Source organism: Zosterops lateralis, assembly GCF_965231275.1.
Source record: "Zosterops lateralis genome assembly, chromosome: 2".
Taxonomy (NCBI): Eukaryota; Metazoa; Chordata; class Aves; order Passeriformes; family Zosteropidae; genus Zosterops; species Zosterops lateralis.
This window is the reverse complement of record NC_139763.1, coordinates 75,520,291-75,542,303: the sequence shown is the minus strand read 5'-3', so window position 1 is coordinate 75,542,303 and position 22,013 is coordinate 75,520,291. Positions and strand designations below refer to the sequence as shown.

Here is a 22,013-nt window from a genome sequence, read left to right as displayed (position 1 = left end):
TGTCATGAGCAACCCCAGAGGACACAACATGATGCTTCAGAGTAGCTCCAGGCCATGGAAGCAGCCTGGCTCCAAGACAGAGGTCCTTGGAGGGGGCGTGGGACACCACATAGGATGCCTTTGCAAATTTACACAGATCTCCCAGCAAGGTTGTTTGGTATAAATGTCCTGCAGCGTGTCAATATTGAGATTTTTGTCCTCCTATCATCTCCAGTGTTAACAGCTCAGCAGGGAAGCGCCTGCTGCTGCTTCTATCTGTGCAAATTGTCTCTTATGAAACCATCTCATAAGAGACATAGGCAAATGTCCAGTTTCTGTAATGGTGATGTTTGTTTATTTGCAATTAATTAGCCTGAGATTTGGCTCAATGATTTGGAACCTGAGTTAGCAGGTAACTTTAGCAGGAGGAATGAGGTCACCCTGTCTTTTTTACTTTGGGACATTGTACCACGTACATCCCAGCCTGAAGTCACGACACAATGCTGCCATGTGAGTGCTCCTTCAGGCTGCCACTGGGCATAATTCAGTATCACAAGCAAAACACGATGTGCTTAAGGAATTCTGTGAAATTTTACAAGCTGTAGCCTGGTCTCCTGGAGACACTTTAGGATCTGCAGCAAGGGAGCCAGGGGTGATGCCTGCTTCCTTCCACTCTGCTTCCAGAGAAAATGCCCTCAAGGAAGAGTTGTGGCCCACTGCTCTTTTTGGAATAACGCTTCAGGGCTCAGGTTGAAAAGGTTGGATATCACTGCTTTAAGCAAATGGGAAAATTCAAATCTACATTGCATCTCTTTGGGAAAATTGAAGTAATTTATATCATTTAAGATGCTGTATTGTGAGATAATATCCTGTCAATCACATTGAAAAGGACAATGGAAGCCCAAACCAAAATACATAAAGGACTATTAGTGGGAAGCAGTTTTTTCACAGTGGTTTTTGAGCAATAAGCATATATAGTGTTGTTCCTGGGAGCAGTGTGTAAGGAAAATTAAATAATACTGTTTATTTAGATAGATTATCATCTACTGTAGATTTTTAGAAATAGATTTTAATTTCCAAGTACAGAAGTGAGTACATCAAAAAAAAGCTCAAAGTGGGATTTTTCTGGTTTTGCACTAGTACAACTGAAATTCGACCTTATTTACTATTTGATTTTCAACCTAAAGTCTAAAATGCCAAATACATGTTCTAGGACTTAAAAAGTATCTTATATCCTATTGAGTAGTTCCTGCATTCTCACTTCTCATTCCTCTCAGAGAGTCCCTCTGTAAAGTTGTATTTTTAACCACCTTGAATTTTTGCAGCCAATTCCCACATCCTCTGCAGCTTTTTCAAATACTCTTTTATAAACTAATTAGCCACTGCAGACAAGACTGCATTAAATGTTTCCCATCTTTTGATAAATATTCTTTGTACCTTGCTGCAGAGTAATTTTCTCTGTCTTTTTCTGCCTTGGTGACTGTTTTAGCATTGTTTTCATACTGTGGGTGTGCTGGGAGAGGTTTAGACTAAACCACCCAGGACCAGCTCAGTCCTAATGATCATGACACAGTGTACTTAGGGGCATTCAGTGACACTTGCAGAATTCCATGCTGTCTTGACCAGGAATACCAGCAGGTATCTTGCTGCTACTGCTCTCCTGGGTAAATCTTATGCAGACACCAAATTTTGCCTATTGCTTCTATTCGTAGAGGTGCCCTAAATGGAATTTAGGCAATATCCATTTTTATTAAAGAGATGTTTCCACTCTTTTGAAACCTAAGTAATTTTTTTCTCCTGTCAAGTCCAAGACATAAATGCTCATTAAGACTTGGGATTGCACCAGAGTATGCTTTTCTGCAAATAAACAGCTGTTCAGGGGAAGGAAAATACCCAGCTCTAAAATGAACAAAGTTCTTAAGATCATTTGCTTTCAAAATGGTCAATGCAAGTGCCATTGTATAATGAAATGTCACAGGCACTTAACTTTTATAGAGCAGTTATTGACTGGTCACTGTGTTCATTTTCAGACATTAATGCCAAGGTCAGTTAAAACTAACCAAAGTCCAGATCAAGATATATCTCACACTAGAAACTTGCCAGGATTTTATTCACAATTTTCTGGCCTGGTCTTTTTTCAGAAGAGCCAATCCCAGCTTTCAATGTCTGTATACCTTTACCTGTTATCTTTTCATTATACCTTGTCCATTTCCATGTTTCCCACTAAATGTCACTTCCTACAGCTGAAATTTAATTTGAATTGTTAAATATATTCATTCTACCTGAGCTTTGAACATGAGTTTATGATTACTTCTTGGCATATAGCTTGCCACAGTGGGATGTAATAAATTAGTCCAGTCATATGGTGAGTACTTACTTCATTCTGTGTTTGTTCCTGCTAGGAACTGAAATTGTCTCTGTAATTGTATGCAAATCCCTTCACCAGAATAATCAAAGGAAACCTACGTGTAGCTGCCCATCCTCCACAAAAGAAGCATAAAAGTGACCTAAGTTTTAATTCTGCTTAAATGAAATGTTGAAGCTTCACATGTGAAATGAAGATACGAAATAGAAGAATAAAATTTAAAGTGTGTGAGTAGCAGATACTGTGATAATGTTACTGGTTGCTTTTAGTCCTGCTCTTTACATATGCATAACATTATGCTAATAGTGTTCATGGCATTAAACCTGAGGAATAATAATATTGAGATTTTTCATTTTAAACATGGAGGAGTGCTGAAGAGTACATGAGACATGTGATGGAGGATTTTTTGAGTTGTCTTCAAGAAGGTGCCTGTTTCCTTCTACTGCCTGAAGAAGGATACTGGATGAACTAGCTCAGAGTTAGCCATCAAAATTTCAGTTGATATAAATTCTCCTGTAGTTCTCTTACTCTGAGGCACGTTTTATATATTGGCCTCAAATCATCTTGAGTTGTTTCTTTGACCTCTGTCAAATATTTTAACATTAATTTTTTAAATATGGACACCAGAAGATTCAGCCATGTAGGAGTAGTCCAGTGTTCTCTGTGAAGATCATATTCTTTTCTCTGTTTCTCTGTATAAGTATCTAGATGTTACATGAGCTGTCTTACAGCCTTACTGGGAAAGATCAGCTCTCTATATCAATGACTGTGATAGCAGTGTTTGTGAAGACACTCAGATGAGACAAGGTTACTAAGTGCCTTTTGCTCTGCCAGTTCTTTTCAGAGGAGTACTGAAAAGAGTGAGAAGAGAGTAGAGGAAGCCAAAACAATCAGCAATCTCTGTTCATTTCCCTTCTTTGAGATTTTTGCCATTTCTTTGCATGCTGCTTTGCACAGGTTCGTATAAAGCAGTTACAGATATGCATACTTATAGATGTATTTATTTGTTATGTAAGCTTGTAATGTCTTGGAACAGTTAAAAGAACTTAAAATGTTTCTTCACTTTTTTTTTTTTTTTTTTTTTTTTTTTTTTTTTTTTTCTTTTTTTCTTTTTTTTTTTTTTTTTTTAATTTTAGGATTTAGGGGGTTTTTAAGAAACTCAGATTCTGAGCCCTTTTCAGGGTTTAGTTCAGAGTGATATTTGAAGTGCCTCAAATGAAGTGCCTGGCAGGTGCATTATTCAATTTCATAGAATCATAAAATCATTTAAGTTGGAAAAAGGTAAGATCAAGTCAAAAAATTAACCCAGCACTGCTGTGCTCACCCCTAAGCCATGTACCTCACTGCCACTCTACATGTCTTTTAAATGCCTTTTAGGATAGTGACTCAACTCCTTCCCTGGGCAGCCTGTTCCAGGGCTTGAAAACCCTTTTCATGGAGAAACGTTTCCCAATATCCAATCTAAACCTCCCCTGGTGCAATTTGAGGCCATTTGCTCTTGTCCCTGTCGCTTGTTGCCTGGGAGAAGAGGCTGATCCCCACCTGGCTGCACCCTCCTGTCAGGCAGTTGTAGAGAGCACTAAGGTCCCCCCTGAGCCTCCTTTTCTCCAGGCTAAACACCCCCAGCTCCCTCAGCTGCTCCTCACAGCTCTTGTGCTCCAGACCCTTCCCCAGCTCCGCTGCCCTTCTCTGGACACGCTCCAGCCCCTCAATGTCTTTCCTGCAGGGAGGGGCCCAGAATAGAATTTGAAGCCAGGTAAGGGGTATAATCATTGTCATTACACTTCAGAAAAAGCCACTTTATGAACTCTTCAGATGTTTCACAAGTTGCTGCTCCAGTTCAAAAAGAAGGAGCCTCATCTTAATGCTGGTCTACATAAGAAAAGCACTGAATTAATTTTAGGAACTGGAAGAAAATCATAGATCTTTAGGATTATCTCCAAACTGATAGCTGTTGGGGGAGCAATTAACTTCTAATAGATTTGTGGTTCATGTGTCAATTTAAAAGCTACAGTAAGATTATTTCAAACTCACTTCAGACAAGTGGTAACCAAAATCGTAGCATTCAGATTTTGAGTACTGTTTTCCCAAGGTTTGTTACATTTTCCTGAAAAAGATAAAGACAAAATACAAAATGTAGATTTCAAAAATATCTTAAATGAAATTTAAAATCAGAAGTAATGTGCTCGGGATCTATAAATAGAACTTATGGATGGAGTAAGGTCCTAAATAGCTGCTGTGTAGCCACCAGTAAATATGGACATGACCACAAGTGCATAGAGATAGAATTAAGGTTGTGACTTCCTTCAAAAGAATGCTTGCTAATTTGAATGTCTGTTGTTTCAGTCTGGAGACTGTTCTTTGTATTTTCTCTCAGGCAGGTATTAGAAATGACACAGCCAATAGGCAGAGATGGCCAGATATTTTACAGTAAAACACTACTTTTCTAACAAACCTCTAAAGAAAGGAGTCAGAAGAACTGACATCAAGATCTTCATTTAGTAGCCACAGTCAGTGGCTGTGTTCTATCCTGGGGCACAGGTATCTTACTGAGGCAGATGCCTTATGGGGAAAAGTAGTGACAATATAAAGACAGCACCATAATACATTAACCAGAATACATTAAAGTGTTGCTAATTTGTAGATATACCAGCTCTTGAGAGCTTTAGCTCACAGTGCTAATATTCTTTGACATGATTCTTTAGGATGTCATTTACACAAACCTCTGTGTACATTTGTATACCATCACAGGGCAGAGTAAATCCTATTAAATTGAGACTAGAGAGGTAAATTGTTGGCAAGCTGGCATTTTCTGGAGAATAATATGCCTGAATGAAGATATTGTTCCAGAAAGATAATTTATTAGTATCAGTCTTACAAACTATAAATTTTAGCGGAATTAAGAATTTTGGTGAAAGGTAATAAGGTAAAGATTTGAATTTATTTTATTTTATTCCAAAGTAGATTAATTTTTTCCTCTTTTCTGCCCTTTCATTAAAAATACTGGTATACATTAGGCCTAATGATTGTCCCAAGATTACATATCAGGTAACTGGTTATTTATAGAGACTACATAGATGATCTGACAGAGGGTAAGCATAACATGCGCTTCTCTTTTTTTTTTCCTCTACTGTTTTTCCCGTTTCTCTTCTGTTTTACATGTTTTCTCAATTGCTGAGGTTTTTTAGGTAATAGTTTGTAATGCTTTGATAACACTGTAATTACATGCAGTTTCTAATTTGGCATTTAAAGTTCTGTAGTAAGAATTTGCTAAAATTTGCTACAAAAGTGTCAACTTGGTGCTTGTAAACTGCAGAGGAGCCAAGGACCTCTCATCTGAGCCAGTTGTAGCTGAAGCCTATAACCTAAAATAGACAAATACAAGCAAATAATATATAAAATGCTAACAAGGTACAAAAATTTGCTTTTGGCTTGTATCTGTAAGTACCTTTGAATGTTTTAATCTCCATGCATGTTTGTCATAAGAAAGAATATGGGACTGCAACGTTATTTTGAAGGCATTTAGTGAAATGGGGAGGGTAATGGTATCTAAAAGCTGTGAAAGCCTAACCAAAACTATTAGACTGGCTTCAAAACCGGGGCTTTTCTTCAGTCCCTCAAGTTCCCGGTTATCTCTATCACTTGGCATTTTGATGAGACACCTTTACAGTATTTTTCATATGAAGGCTGCAGACTCTGAAATGCAAAGAAGGGGAAAAAATCTTGCTGCTGAGTGGGTGTAGCATAAATGGGACCCGACATAGCTTGAATCTTTGATCATGAATTCCCATTGTGGTGTAAGCCAAACCTCCTCCCATATGCTCCCTGAAAGCACATTTCATAGGCTATGTTGTTCGACTTAAGACTTTATTTTTTTTTTTTTTTAGAAAAGAAGTCATGGTTGTAATATATTGACAGCATTTTCTTATAGCTTTGTATTGTCCTCAGGAAAGAAGGGTTATTAAATACTGCAGATGAAGCTGCACAGGTACCAGTCTCTACGGGATTAAGGGAGGGAATGGCAGAAAGTCTGCCGTCAAAACAAGATCCATGCAGGATCTTTTTTTGAAGGTCTCTCTCAAACACCAAGAAAATATTCAAGGTCATTGTTGTCAGGGTGGCAAGAAACATGAATTCAAAGGTAGTTTCCTTTATCATCAAATATTATGAAATAGTTGAAACAAAAATACTGTTGGAGAGATGGCTAAACTGGATCCATTATTTCCTCCGTTTTATTTCAGGATCATTTGTAGTAAAATTGTTCTGATCATTGATGGTGTATGTGGCTTCATTCACAATCTACATCATAGCAGATCTCCTTGAAAGTAGACAGAATTTGGAAAGCTAAGTAAACCCAAACACAGATTTCTCATAAACAGATTATGAGAGATAAAGCAATTTTCATTCTATTACAAAATTGTTTTCTAGACATTGGAAAAAAATGATGTGTCTCATTCTAGTGCAAGTCTTTACATTTCCATGAAATTTTGCTAAATGAGTGCATTGGGTTTGCATGGCAGTGGAGGTCTAGAGGGATGTCTTCTGTCAGAAGCTGACAGAAGTTTTCCCCATGTCTGATAGAGCCAAAGCCAGCTGGCTCCAAGGTGAACCTGCCCCAGGCCAAAGCCAAGCCCATCAGCAATGGTGATTGCACCTCTAGGACAATGTGTTTAAGAAGGGGAAAAAGCTGTGCAACAGAGATAGAAGTGAGAATATAAGAGAGAAACAGCTCTGCAGACACCTGTGTCAGTGCAGAAGAAGGGGTAGGATGCTCTCTAGGGCCCAGAGCTGAGGTTCCCCTGCAGCCCCTGGTGCAGACCATGGCGAGCCAGCTGTGCCCCTGAGCCCCTGGAGGTCCACAGTGGAGCAGATTATAGAATTACAGATGGCTTGAGATGGAAGAGACCTTAAATATCACCTAGTTCAAACACCCCTACCACAGACAGGGAACCTTTCACTAGACCAGGTTGCTCAGAGCCCTGTCCAGCTTGGTGTTGAATGTTTCTAGGGATGGGGCATCCATAGCTTCTCTGAGCAAGAATGACCTTCTACAGCCATATGCATGGTTGAAGAAAGGGGAGGTGGAGGGAAGGTATTTAATTTTTTTTTCACATTATTCTACTCTGATTTGATTGGCAATAAATTAATTTTCCCAAGTTGAGACAGTTTTGCCCACAACAGTAATTGATGATTGATCTTTCCCTTTCTTTGTCTTGATATACATTTCCCCTCATCCCATCCAGTTGAGGAGCGAGAGTGATAGAGGGATCCAGCCAAAGTCAACCCATGGCAATGAGCTAAAGAAATTTTTTCTGTATGTAATTTCTGTAAAATCTATCAAACGCTGATCACACTCAAATTCAGAAAGAGGTATTTGAGATTCACTGTCAAATAAAGAGGTATTAAATATTGATCCATTCTTGGTTGCAGGGGTTTTTTTGCAGTGTCTTTGTTAATGATTTGTAAGAAGAAATATAAAATGCATTTGTTAAGCTTGATAAAAATTTAAGAGGACTGTGTGTACTCTGGAATATGTTTTTTAAATACATCACATTTTCACCAATGTACTTCAGGAAGAACTTGGATCAATTGCAACATATCCAGAGGAAAGCAAGGAAAATTGTCAGAATCGAGACTAAAACATTTTCCACAAGGAAAAACTGAGAGAGAATCATGTTTCAGAAACTGAAGTGCAGATAAAAAAGAAATGTAACAACAGTCTTCAGTTACATAAAGAATTGCTTTAAGGAAGAAGGGAACAAACTGTTCTCCAGGCCTACTAGAGATAGGACAAGAATGAGTGGCTTCAAATTATGCCAGGGCAGACTTAGGTTAGACTTTAGAAAACATCTCATAATGATAAGGATAATTAAGCAATGAATATATTACCTAGGATGTGACTGAATCCTCTTTAGAGATTTTTAAGGACAAAGAAAGATATCTGTCTAGAAATTTTTAAATATAATTTGTATGAGTTGGGGATGGAGGGTTAGAGAGGAATAGATGGAACTATTTCTTGAGTTCCCTGTCTTACTTTCCAATCTCTGTATCATTTCTGTGAATCAGACCCAAGGACTCAGAACACGCCTGTAATTTTAGCTTCCACTCTGTCATCTGAATTGGACAGTTTGTGTGTACTTTTTGTTGAGTGTTCTGGCTCCAGCTCACACTGTAGAAAACAACAGGGGGGCAAGTGATTTCCTTGAGTTCTGGAAGTTCTATGCTGACCAAAATTTGAAACAAAACTGTGTATTAATAAAAAGGTAGTAAACACAATAAGGAAAAATGAAATATAAATGAGTTTGAGTGCTGTAGTTATTGGTGGAATGTATGGCCATGCATCACTCATACCATAAATTTCTTCTATGGTTTTCATCATTGTAATTTCTGGATTCATCTTTACAAGATTTGGCCAGATAAAATAAGTGGTAGATATTCTCACTGAACCTCATGTCCAAACTCCTTCAGTATTCATTGAAGAAAAAACACCTTTGAAATAGATATCTAAGACCAAAAAATGGGGGTTTTTTATGGGACATATGTGTCTCCTTTGAAAGCTTGGATGATTAACGTAGACAACTACTCTATAAACAGCTAGAATTAAGCTACATGAATCCAGTCCTGAATATTAAATATATTGGTTTATCCTTACCAAATGATTTATTGCTTATTCTTCACTTCTGCTGTGTGTTGGATTTATAAAAAACTCACCCTAATATTAATTCCTGTAGTTGGAAGTCGCTTTCATAAAGTAGCTCCACCAGTGTACGGGGCTTTTAGAATCACAGTAAATCTTGGGAATGAGATTTATTCTTATTTGAAAATTAACTGGCCCTGAAAGAGAAGCTGAATTTGCATTTCAGTAACATGCAGTATATGAGCCCACCATATAAGCTCATCTTTGGAAAAGACCCATGTTCATCACAGATGTATTCTATGCCTGGGGTCATAACAAATATATTTCATATGCAGTTTTCAAGTTTATGAACATCTTAACTTGATGATTCAATATTGTTAGTCTGCTAACCATAGTAAGGTACAGTCATAATATGTCACTATTGCATTCTCTTCATTGTAGAAAATTAAAAATAGGTTACTGCAGAAAAGGTCCAAAATGAGAATTTTTACTGGGGTGCTGCTGTTTGGAGCAAGCAACCACTTCACTGTCTGTCTCCTGGCAATCCCATCAGGAATGATTGTGCTTAGAGGGTTGGAGAAATGGTTTCCCAGGATGAAAAGGCTGCTGGAAGATGAAAGTTATTGAAATTTAATTATATCACTATAATTGATCACTGAACTATTTTCTGGTGAAAGCAAAGAAACAAAAAAAACAAAAAACAAAAAACAAAACAAAAAAAAAAAAAAAAAAAAAAAAAAAAAAAAAACCAAACAAAAAAAAAAAACCACAACAACAACAAGGTAGTCCATCACAATTCCACCTGACCAGAGAACAGAAAAGCAAGTAGAAAAGGGAACAAGAAAACAAACTCTTTGCAGACTTCTCCTGTTGCTGTTTTGGTTCCAGGATGTTGAGGTGGAACTGGTATTACTGGTCCTTAAGCAGTTGTTAATAGTATCTACATTTAAGCAATGACCTACAAAAATCTGTTGGCAGACCTCTCATTGCAGGTTATTTGAGGAAAATTCCCCAGAATACAGTCCCATAGAAAGGAAAAAAAAAGGTTCTTCTTGTATATAATGTCCTTGCATTTGGGAATGACTTTAGTTGAGCTTTCAGGAAGTTCCATTGGTGTTTTATTTTGTTCATAGATTTGCTGATTGGGGAAAAAAAAGGAAAAGGCAAGCTCCATGAAGGACCAGGAACATCTTGATACATATTTCAAGGTTTCAAAGTTATGCTTGGGCACAACCATTTGTCTTTTTTAATAAGCAAGTTATCTGCATTTCAAGGTTGAATTTGTTGATGAGGAAGAGTTACTATAAAAATTTGTAAGAGAACTTAGCTTACTTTTATGTATTTGTAGGCATAGTCCCAAACATTTTCTTAAATAATATTGTTTAGAAAAACATGGGTTGTGCAGCTCAGCTTATATGAGCTAGCCTAGGGATTTTTTTTGGTTTGCTTTTATGCAACAAATAGTATTTCACAATATATAGGGGGGAATGTATTCCAGAAAATGAATCATTTGTCTGTCTGTAGCATAACTGAGGATAAACAGCAGGTAAACAGAAAATAAATACCTTTTAGATGACAATTATAATATTCATGTCTACTGTCTTTACTTGGGCAAACATCTTTCTAAAGGTTAGGAATTTTACTGGAATAGAAATGCAGCATTCAGTTTCTGAGAATTATCCCAGGTTAGTTTCAGAGGTTTTTGCCTTACAAAGTGTTTGCAGAAACCAATTTTTTTTCCTTGTCAGCTGTAGCCAATTATTTTGGACAAATAAGCATTCTCCACAGCACATCTAATTTTTATCCAGCTGAGCCTGTGAATGCCTTTATTCATTCTGTGTAAACTTCATCCTTGTCAGTCTGTTATATTAAAAATTGTTCCTGCACACTGAATAGATGACCATGCCACTGATGACTTGCACAGGGATTCTGAACTCTTCTGATGGAGAATATTACACCATACCCCCTTAGTGATGTTTAGCTGTGTTGTTCCTACATGTGGAGACCCTCATCTAAGTGCCAGCTACTGACAAGAAGCCACAGAAGCTTCAAATACTTAAATGAAGGCAGTTGCTAATGAAATGTGGCAAGTGAAACCTTGATCCAAGATAGGAGTAAAGGTTTTCTGTGTGTTTGTCTGATATTTGTCATGCTTTGTGCTGGGAGAAATTACCAGTTTGATCAAAACACATCTTATTGAAGTTGTCCAAGTGAAATAAGGAAGGAGGGAATGTCAATTGCTGTTTCAAACACCATTCATTCTGAATCAAAGAAAATGTTAATTAGTGTTAGAAGCTGAATTTAGTAAATGTTGACTGCCTTGGTTACAAAGATCAAGTCAAAGTTACAGTGTAAATGAAGCAGGAACCTCCGTAACATTGGAGTGGTTTTAATATATGTCTATATATGGAAATGAATAGGAAATGAAGCAAGAAATACAATGCTTGGGAAAGAATCTCATCATGATTTGCAGAGATAATTACAGGCAAAAAGGCGATTGAATATAGCAACAGGAAAAGCAGACTAATTACGCAGCAATTAACAGGAAAGCTGATGGTTCTTTGAAAAAAATAACAGTCATCAGGTTAAAAATATATGCTGAGTACAGACATGTTTTAATATTTGATACATGGAGTACTTTAATTCATTTCCTGCAATAAAATACTGTTTCATAAAATAAATGTCTCATTTAGATTATAAATTTTGTTCTGCATTTTATGTATTTATTATAATTGTTAGTATTTTTATCTAAACTATGTCATCTGAATTGGAGAAAAAAACCTAATAAATGTTCATTTTGGAGTGCTGGTGCATAATGTCATAAAGATAAGAAAAGTTATATTTTAAATTAGTATTTGAAAGACTGCAAATTTTATAGGAGCCAGTAGAAAAATAGCTACTCCTAGATTTGCAAGAAGATTAGTTTCTCATATGTCCAAAAAAACCTCATATTCTAATAATATTATCATCTAGTCTTATTTGACTGGAGGCAAACTCAGATTTCAGTTGTGTTATAGGTCTTCTGCTAATTAGTTAGTTAGCAACCACACACTCAAAAGTGCTCTTTCTGAAATGTAACTCACAAAGATTCCTCTTGAAATCTGTGGGAATATCTCACAGTTCTTCTGCAGGGAATCTGTCATGCAGTGGCATCTTTAAGTGCATTAAAATGACACCTGGGGGTCACTGCACTCAGGTATGGGACACTCTTGGTGAAGAGGGAAAGAAGCTATCACTGGGTAACCACATCACTAAGGAAAAAATTTAAGAAGTGAAATCTTTCATTTAAAGCTAGTGGGGAAAATTCTGCCAGCTAATGAGTTAAAAGGCACAATCCTGTTGTGGTTCTAAACAGGACTTTCTCTGAATTGTGACATTTTTATGAACGTGGTATTGAGAAATATATCTGTCCTGTTCCTTTTGTCTTTTATAAACATTAACTCTGGGTGTGAGGTACACAATCTTCATTACTTTAAAAAAATTCCCCACTTATTCTGGATGAAAAATAGAATAATACATGCTTCCTGCTTCAGGGCTTGGTTGAGCAAGTCACAATGAGGCTTGCAAGCTGTCCTAAGTCATGTAATAAGCTCCCCTGCTGCCTTTGTACTGCACATCCCCAGTGGAAAAAAATTACAAAGCACAGCAGGAAGAAGGTGAAGGGCTGGTGGTCCAGGGCAGCCTGAGACTGCCCTGCAGGTTCAGGGGAGACCTCTGAAAGGACACTGCCTTTCTCATCTGTGAATGCCCTCAAAGACAACACAGGAGGCATCAAATGCTGGTACAGATAAAGAGCAATCGTCCAGCCAGTAGTAACTGTTAATGCTTCTCTAGTGCCCTTCATTCATTGACCTCTAATCTCTTTGCATACATTGATTCAAGCTATATGGAAGCTCTGAAATAGTTCAATATAATTCCTATTTATACATCTATGCTGGCATATCAATGTGTATGTATAATTAAATTAAACAAAGAATTCTTGCTAGGAAGCATTAAAAGCTGCTTGGATTAAGTGTTATTATTTAAAAAAACATCCCAAACCAAAGTGTTTTAATGCTTTTGTGGTATGCAAATACTTCTGTTGAATGAGTAGGCTCAGATTTTTCCTTTGCTATGTCGTTAAATGCTCAGATACAGAAACTGTACAAAACTAATCTGAGAAGCTGAATGCTTGAGTGGAAGAGTTTGTGTGTATGAATCATATGAGGATTATCCATAATGCTCACTCCCAGCATTCTGATCACAGCGACTGTAAATTTTGTTAATTGCCTACTGTGTGCTGATCATGACAAGCAGCATAGGTAGGGATTCAAATATTCTCTTATGCCCTTCCCTGCAGAAGCATATGTTAAGAGACATAGTGTTGATTAAGGACAATTCCTATTCAAAAACCGCAATGGTAGTGTTAATAGTGTATTGTATCCTTCTCTTTTAGGTTATTCAATACTTCAAGCAATTATGGAAAAAGCAGGACAAAATAGCTGGCAGGTCAGTGCCATCTGTGTGGAGAATTTTAACGATGCCAGCTACAGGCGGCTCTTAGAAGATCTGGACCGAAGGCAAGAAAAGAAATTTGTAATAGACTGTGAAATAGAGAGGCTTCAGAATCTCTTAGAACAGGTAACACTTGCTTTTAATGTTACTCTATACACATTACTGAAACTCCAGATGATATTGAATTTTGTTTATTTTGTCAATGGAAATGAAATTGATTCTTTTAATTTTTTATTATTATTATTTACTTTATGGGCTTGTATTTGTATGTCCACTTGCCTGTTCCATTCTCTTTTCATATACAATACTTCTCTTAGCAGCTGGCATGTCAGGACGGGGAGCCTCTCCTTTCCCCCTCAGGACCTTGGTGGCAAAAGGTGTCAGCAGTCAGGGTAGCTGCACATTTGATCCCACTTCCCAGCACTTCTGCTTTGTTTCAGGAGGGAAAAAAAAAGATCTCTTTGAAATCCATTATTCTTTCTGTTGGCCAAATGACATAGGTCGTGTATTTCTAGCCATAAAAAGCTTTAAAAATATTGTTACAAATATTTAAATGGATAGTTTTGTCACCTTAGCAGGGTGTTTAGGAACATGAAGAGCAGTGAATAAAAGTGCTATTGAACTGGGAAGAGAGGTCAGGTTCTCCCATCAGTTATTCGTGGAAACATGGTACTGAGGAAAGAAAATACTGGTTCAGACAGACTGGCTTGCACTGGATATTATCTATAATCAAAGATTCTATCCAACCCTGCTGCTCTGATGTAGCAAATCTGTCTCTATTTAGTGTTTATGTGTAAGCTCTTTCTTAAGTGTTGGAAAAAAATAAATGATGCTTTGAAAGAAAAATGTTGCCAAATGACAGGAAAATAACTTATGGTTAACTAGCTGCATCTCTTATGATCCCACATATTACATTGCTGTGGTGGAAGTTCATTGTTCAGTGCCTCCTGCTGCTGCAGGAATTGCAGGGAATGAATGCCATCTGCTGGTGCTGGACCCTCTGCCACCACTCTGCTTCTCTTGGTTAATGCATTAGAGAATTTTGAAGGTTTTGTTGCAAAACTGGTCATGATGCAACTGCCTCTGAAGTCACAGAGAAATGAAATGTCATTTTTAAGACAGAAATTCATAAAATAGTACTCATAAATGCATAAAATAGTACTCAATGTCATATATACATCAATTTTGCTTTCACTGGCAGAAGGTAAAGAGAGAAACTGAAAATTAATAGTGTGGCTGATATGACGAGGACTTTTTCTATGACTATTGGCAAGAAAAGAACAGACAATGCTGTATTGCTACAGATACTCATTTGGCCATTGAGTACCCATAACGGCCTTCTTTATTCTGAATGCCATTATGTTTTAATACATACTTCCTAGAGCTTATAATGAGATCCTCCCCCAGTTCAGCCTACATTATAGTAAAACAGAACACCCCTGTGAGGGTCTTCTAAATTACATTCAGAAAAACAATTTCTCCCTCACTTCTGTGTGTGAACATGATGTTACCTGATTTCTTTTACATGGCATGTAAATGTGATATAGAAAAAGTATGTTCTGTTGCCACAACTCTTGAAGTACACCCACCATCCTGCACAGGTGTTCCTACTGACTATCCACTCTGTTTCAAAGGAAACTGAAGTCAATGAGTACATGTTTGTATCTCACTGATCTCACATGTACATTTTCTTTTCATCCAGGAGCTGCTATTTATTTTCCTTCTAGATCGGCAGTTGTGTAGTCAGTTCCTACAGGTCTGGATTTTGCATGACTAGAATAGGTAGCTAATGCAGGCATGCTAAGAAATAAAAATGGAGTGTGTGGCCCCAACAGACTGAATCAGACATGGTGAGTTTGTCTCACACCTCTGCGGGACAAGCCTTAGACCTAATTGAGCTGTTTTTTTCATTAACTGCACAGGGAGAGTTGAGGGTAGGAGTTAACACCTTACATGCAGCATATTTGTATCATCATTTAAGGAAGTGATTTATCTGGCTACTGTCTAATTTTGGGTGGGTAAAATTTATCTAGGAAATGAGATTTTTTTGTACTTTTGCTTATGTTTATTTGCTCTTAAGTGTAAAATCTTTCCCCTAAAGCTGTGCTAGTGAAGTGAAAGAGACTGGCTTGTGGGCTTTCAGATTTTTTCTTCTCTCAGTATCTATACATATCTAACATATACATATCTATATTTGCATGACCTAATTAAACTGGAAGTCATGTATCATGTGAATTCCCTTCCTTCCCAGTATGCCTGGAGATTCTCTCCATCCTTCTAAAGGACCATCACTGTAAAAGCAGGAATGGCATTACAGCCAGGCTAGAGAAAGTATGCCGAAGAGCTGCAGCTTTACTCTCCCCTGTAAAGGTCCTGGTCTTCCTAGACAGACTGACCAACAAACAAGCCTGGGGTGCTGGTTTGAGGTTCCAGTATGACCCTCAAAGACCAAGTGTTTCTTTGAGAATGGGCAGTCAGAAGCAGTCTCAGATATAAAAGAGTTAGTTTTCAAAAAACAGGAATGAAGAAATTAGCAAATTAGCAAAAAGAAATTAGCCCAATGTAGAAAATGCAAAATAACAACCATTTTCAAATAGCCGCCATTGACTTTTTCCCTTTGCTTGAGGGCTTTAATAACCTGTAGCAGACAGGTAAGGTGGCTTCACAGATGGACTAAAAGTTGGCATGTTCTTCCCTGCATACACCGAGGAATTGATTAAGCTTCAGTGAGTCTAATTAACTCAACTTCTTTCTTGCCTAGTTCTCCTGTAATTGAGAGCCTAAGTTGTGACTATACTGTAATACTTTGCAATGTACAAGTAAATGTTCTGCAGAACATTTAGGAAAAGTAATTAAATCTCAGTAATGAGACCATAACTCAAAGTGCTTTGCCCTTAAATCTACGCTAATGAAGGGAGGGAAACTGGCTTGTGGGCTTGTGGGTTTCTTCTCAACTGACTGCCTATGTACATACACATTCACACTTCTCATGACTGTGTGTCTCAGGCAGTGAAGACTGGAGGCTTTTTCACTGGTTGTGTTGTAGAAGTGAGCTAATGTGCTCTGCCCATGGCTGCTGCCCACTTCTCTGACCTGGTGTTTTCTGCTTGCTGCCCCCTTCACCTGCCAACAGAGAAAAACAGCACCTTGCTATTTCCTCAGTCCTTGTACAACTTTATTGTCACCATTTCCTATTTCCTTTTGTCCCCCATATTTCTTAGTTTATTATTAGTTTTTCTCATTTATTTTCTCCTCTCCTTGTATGTTGGTGTGCATATGAGTGTGTAGAAGCCACCCCCCACACTCTGTATCTGGGACTTGCCTTCACAGGAAAGTTCTCTCCTGGAACCCAGTGATGTATCTGAATTCCAGGCTCCCCCCCCATACACAACCCAACATGTGCATTTTTTATCATGAGATCTTCCTTTCAGGTTTTATGTAGTTGTGATGTTTTGGGCAGGGCCAAGTTTGTATAGCTTCTTATGGTGAAATACAGAGAAATGGGGTTTGATTTTCAGATTTGCATTCTAGGAAGGGTCAGTAGGGTTGCCATTACATTAAGTCCAGAAGATGGATTCACACTGCACTCAAGGGTTTGTATCTGGTTTGCTTGGATTGCTCCCTCTTGTTCTTATCTCAGCAAAGGTTTCAGATCTTACCTCTCGAGGATATGCCAAGACTGTGATGGTTGTCTTAATAAAGCTATGCTCCTCTTCTTTGGTCATGTTCACCCACACAAGACTGACTTGGAGGTATTTGCGGATTATTGGAACCATTTTGCCTGGTTTTGGTGTTAGCGCCTGCTGGCATGGCTCAGCTCAAAGCCCTATTTAAACATAACACTGAAGCAAGGCATCCATTTCTGCACACATGAAAGAGTTTGCCTCTGTGATCAGTAAAAGAGTGTCTTCAGCCTGAGTCAGCAGATCTCCACCTACACTTAATAATCTTCTGTAACTTAAGCCTACAAAGATAATTTTAGCTCCTTTTAATGCTTTATTCTCAGGATAGTGAAAGAACACCTTACCTTCTTAACAGCTTGCACTAACCATGACCAGGAAAAACTTTTTGTTACCTGGAAGTGAAATTCATCCTTTACACTCTTCTGGCAGACCTTACCAGCCTGCATCCCAGGCTCTGAAAGACACCACACAAACACCAAGACTATTGCCAGATGTGTTTTGTTTACTTGCCCACTTCAAGTGATGCACATGATTTGCCTTTGAGAAGAGGAAGCAGGCCTGCACCCATTTTACTGACCAGTGTAGTCCTGGTGTGTGGCTGGGAGTGGTGTGGCACTAGGCATGGACTGCTCCCTCCCCGTGGCCTCCCAGGGCAGCCTTGGCAGTGCTGCTGCCTGGGGCAGACCCACAGTCTGTAACACAAGGGGATTCCATGCTTGACATGACCACTGATGGCTTGCCTGTAGAAATAACCCAAAACAGGCATGTTTCACTGCTGAGCAGGAGCCCCCAAAGCAGGAAAAATAAGATGGAAAGTGTCTCTCTGTGACAGGGGGGTTAGAACTTGATAATCTTTACGGTCCCTTCTGATTCAAACCATTCTAGGAATCTGTGATCTTACAAAGATCTGTCTCATGTCAGCTTTCTACACAGCTTTCAAGAAGCTTGGAGAAAGCACATTTGCACTTAATGGTTATAGAAAACTTTTTATGCTTAACAGAATGTGTTCTAGAACCTTGTAGGTGATCTCACTAAATCTGATTCCTAGTATTTACCTGGCCTTTTATTTCATCTGTTCATACACAACCATAAAAAAATGTGCAACAAGTTCAAAACATAAACCAGAATATCCCTTTATTTGTGTTGCATAAGTGACTGGGGACAGAGGCAAAGCCCCATTTTCCTACAGACATGAAATTAGGGTGGGGGGTTTTTTTACCATTACCTTTATAGGTTACAGAAAGGCAGCTAAAACAATGACACAGAAAGATGAAATGATATTGCCACAGTTTTATGTAAGAGCTATAGCTTGTATAGCAGAATGCATTCTCAGTGATTTGTTTTCTCTCAAGGACCATTATGTCCTTGTTTACCGACGTCCCTTTTTTCACGGCCCTTTCAGCAGGTGGTCTTTTAAAAGTACTAAAATATTCTGTTTGAATGAAAGGATGAAAGTCAGTGAAAGGGATGGAAAATTCTTTGCTTCTATGTCTCCTCTTTGCAAGCTGTGTTTCTAAAGTGCTCCCATGAATATAATACAAAGAACTTTCTGCTAAAGATGAAACGAATGCTTGAAGCCCATTGTAACATGATTTCCAGTTCCTTCCAACTAATCCACTAACACTGGCAGCAAGCTGTACAGCATCTGAGCAGTCCAGGCCAAAGGAGTTGTTTGCCACATACGACACAGCAAGAAACATACAACTGTTCATTGAGAGTTTTGCTTCTTTTCTTACCCCTTCTTTTCTTTTTATTCTCTTCCTGCCTTTCAAAAATAGTGTGTGTGTTTGCATTTTTTGCTCATTCAGTGCAAATCAGAAGTCAAGTCAGCCTAGGCTGAAGGGTATATCTACTAAAATTAGAAAATTATTATTTAAATTTATATGTATTTACTGAATTTGTGTCTGAAATGCGGAATCCATGTTCCAAAATAAATATGCCAACAAAAGATATGTGGGTTTATTTATTACTGAGAAAGCTCAAACAAAACTAATACCACACACCTGTTTAAGTTGAAGTTATGAAACCCCAAGTCAGGCTTCCCAGCTTTAAAAAATCATTATTTTTAAAAATTTTTTTCCCACAAAATTCTCTTCACATTAGTACTTATTTATTGCTTAATTTGTGTAAGTACAATCTGAAACAATCCAGAAACTACATAAGACAGATGGAAGTGGTGTTTAGAAGTACTAAAACAAGTGATATCCCTCTGGATCTTTGTGGGCTTTGTTTTTCTCTTAGTCCACCTCTTCCACAAGCACCATAAAGTCTTTCTTACCAGAAGTGTACTGAGCTAGAAAGAAACGGCAATTACCATGACTAATTAAGAAATGTGTGGAAGGTGTCAGTAGCCATGTGCTGACTAGTAGCTGTCAGACAGGAGGTGTGATGTCCAGGTGCTTCCTGTCCTTTTGGTGGCTAAAACAGATGGGTCTCTGTTCTCCACCCAGCAGCCACTATTAATAAGAACTGTACATTCTTAATGCCTTAGATGTCTTAGACAGTGTCTTAAACATACTGACTTCCTTTCAAATATAGCTGAAATTGCCATATGTGTTAAAAAGTATTTTACTGGAAAACTGATAAACAGACCCAGAGACAGCTCAGTAGCAGAAAAGGGATTTCCTTAGGAAAGATGATAAAAATATATAGCTAAAAACACACATTTAAGGAAATGTCACGGTGCTCTCTCCTAGATTGTATTTGCATTTAATTAGTTGGGATACTTTACCTTCAGTAAATAGACATCATGGTTTTCCATTATTTGTTGTTTGCTTTTTTGCAAGCAGTGCTGAAGTGTAATAAAACAGTGTGGTCAGATCTCAGGTTTGGTTTTTCTTCACCCAAGATTCAGGTGGTGGTTTAAGTGAGTCTTCTTTGCCTTCTGAAGGCTTTGAGCCAGACATGAGAATGAAATGGATTCTTCAAGGTCTTATTTTTCCAAGATTTCTCACGTGTGTATTGTTTCTTATCTTACTATTTTCTCTGTGCCCAGCCAAGGTGTTCACAGAAGCTCGGACACAGGACTCCTCTCCCCGTGATGGGAGGTCACTACCTTCTTATACAGATAATTATGTATCTATTATTTACAATTCTGTACCAATCTCTATTACCTATACTGAAAGGGTCATCTCTATTTTGACCCAATCCCCTCAAACTACTTTGTGCCACCATCACTGCAGAAAATTGATGCCAAGGGAGAAGGAGAAGAACACAAGGTACTGCCCTAAGTCCTCCATCTTGTTCCCTATTCTAAGAACCCCAAAACGGCAGAATTTTCCACCCAGTGATAAACTACACTACTGTCTGTCATACCTTTGTGACTTGTAATTCCTCTCTGTGTTGGAAGTTTTTCTCATGGGTTGAAATCAAAGCCTATGTCTTCCTGGGCTCTGTGCCAGGGTCTACTACAACCTCTCTGCTGAGGTCTGTGACCTTCCAGGGCACCCAAAGGGGTGCCCTGGACTCTGACAGTCAGATCTGGAGACTATCACAGAAAAAAAATTTAGAAAATTTCAGTGAAAATATATTTTATTTGTTCAACCACTGTATTTGTTTTTTTTTACTTCTTCAGAGACTAATAACCCTTATTACTGGAGAAGCAGACTCTCATTTCCTCAGCCATAGCTGATCTTACAGCTATTTCTTATAGTTTGTTCGGTGCTCAGAAATGTGTTCAGGTACACAGTGCAGCCAATATTCCAAACATTTGATAACCACACTAAAAAGTGTCAGCTAAGAGTCATTTAGATCATGAGGAATAGTGTAATTAACTGTAAATATTTTAGCCCTTTCCTTCTGGTCTTTCTATAATTTTTTTCTTTTTGCTGTTAATCTATACCAAAAGGACATGTAAAATGATCTAAAAAAGTTTTCAAAATCATGAAGTGCTGAAATTGGAAGTTAGGTTTTTTCCCCAGTCCCTTTTTCTGACAGAATTCTCATTGTCAGCACATATTAAGCATTGCAAAGCAAGTAAGATCCCAGAAGAAAAAAAAAGACTGGACTCTTAGAGCAGTGGGATTTGTTTTCAGAGAGATTTTGGAGCTGCCTTTGAAATTCAAACTGAAGTATTCTCATGAAAGCTCTATTTCACAAACTAAGTAAGAGAATAATTGAGATTAAAAGTCACTTCTGAAGATCACTCCTGCTGCTCAAGGAGGTAACCTTAGATCAGGTTAGTCATTTGGCCAAATTTTGAATGTTTCCAAGGATGGAGATCTCATAACACTTTTATTTCCTGTTTCACTACTTGACCACCTCATGAAAAAAAAAAAAATTCCTTATATCTAGCTGGAATTTCTTGTGTTGCAACCTGTGTCCCTTGCCTTTTGTCCTATTGTTGTACTCCTCAAAGGAGAGTCAGGTACCCTCTTCCCTGCACCATCCCATTGGATTATTTATAGATATTGCTAAGACCTGCCTGAGCTATTTGTTCTCCAGGCTGCTCCAGTTGCAGCTCTCTCAGCTTCTCCTCATATGACAGATGTTTCAATACCCTCTGTGGTGTTTTTCTGGACTGTTTCATTATATTCATGTCTGTTTTGTACTGGGGACCCCAGCAATGGACACACCATGGCAAATGTGTTTCAGCAGAGCTGAGCAGAGGGGCAGGATCACCTCTCTCACTATGATGGCAGTGCAGTCTGAGAGGCTGTTGGCTTTCTCTGCCATTTCTCTGCAGGGACTTTTGCCCCATGGAAAACTCAAACCAGAAGCCCAGGAGCTTTCTGGCAAGGCCTCTTTCTATCCAGTGTGTGTACCCACCCTGTCCTGTGCTTGGTGAGCCAACTGAGAGGCCACAAAATAAGGCACAGATGTACACAGCTGAGCTCCTTTGATTCACAGTACTCTT

General features: G+C 38.2%; 1 protein-coding gene across 3 annotated transcripts in view; it reads left to right on the top strand.

Moving 5' to 3' along the window:
- The window catches only part of GRIA4 (glutamate ionotropic receptor AMPA type subunit 4), a 214,703-nt gene that overhangs the window by 109,576 nt on the left and 83,114 nt on the right, over nucleotides 1-22,013 (top strand). For all 3 annotated transcript variants that reach the window (XM_083884832.1, XM_083884831.1, XM_083884833.1), the window contains exon 4: nucleotides 13,417-13,601. In XM_083884832.1, the coding sequence (XP_083740958.1) occupies nucleotides 13,417-13,601 (185 nt within the window). The remainder of the gene's footprint in view (nucleotides 1-13,416; nucleotides 13,602-22,013) is intronic.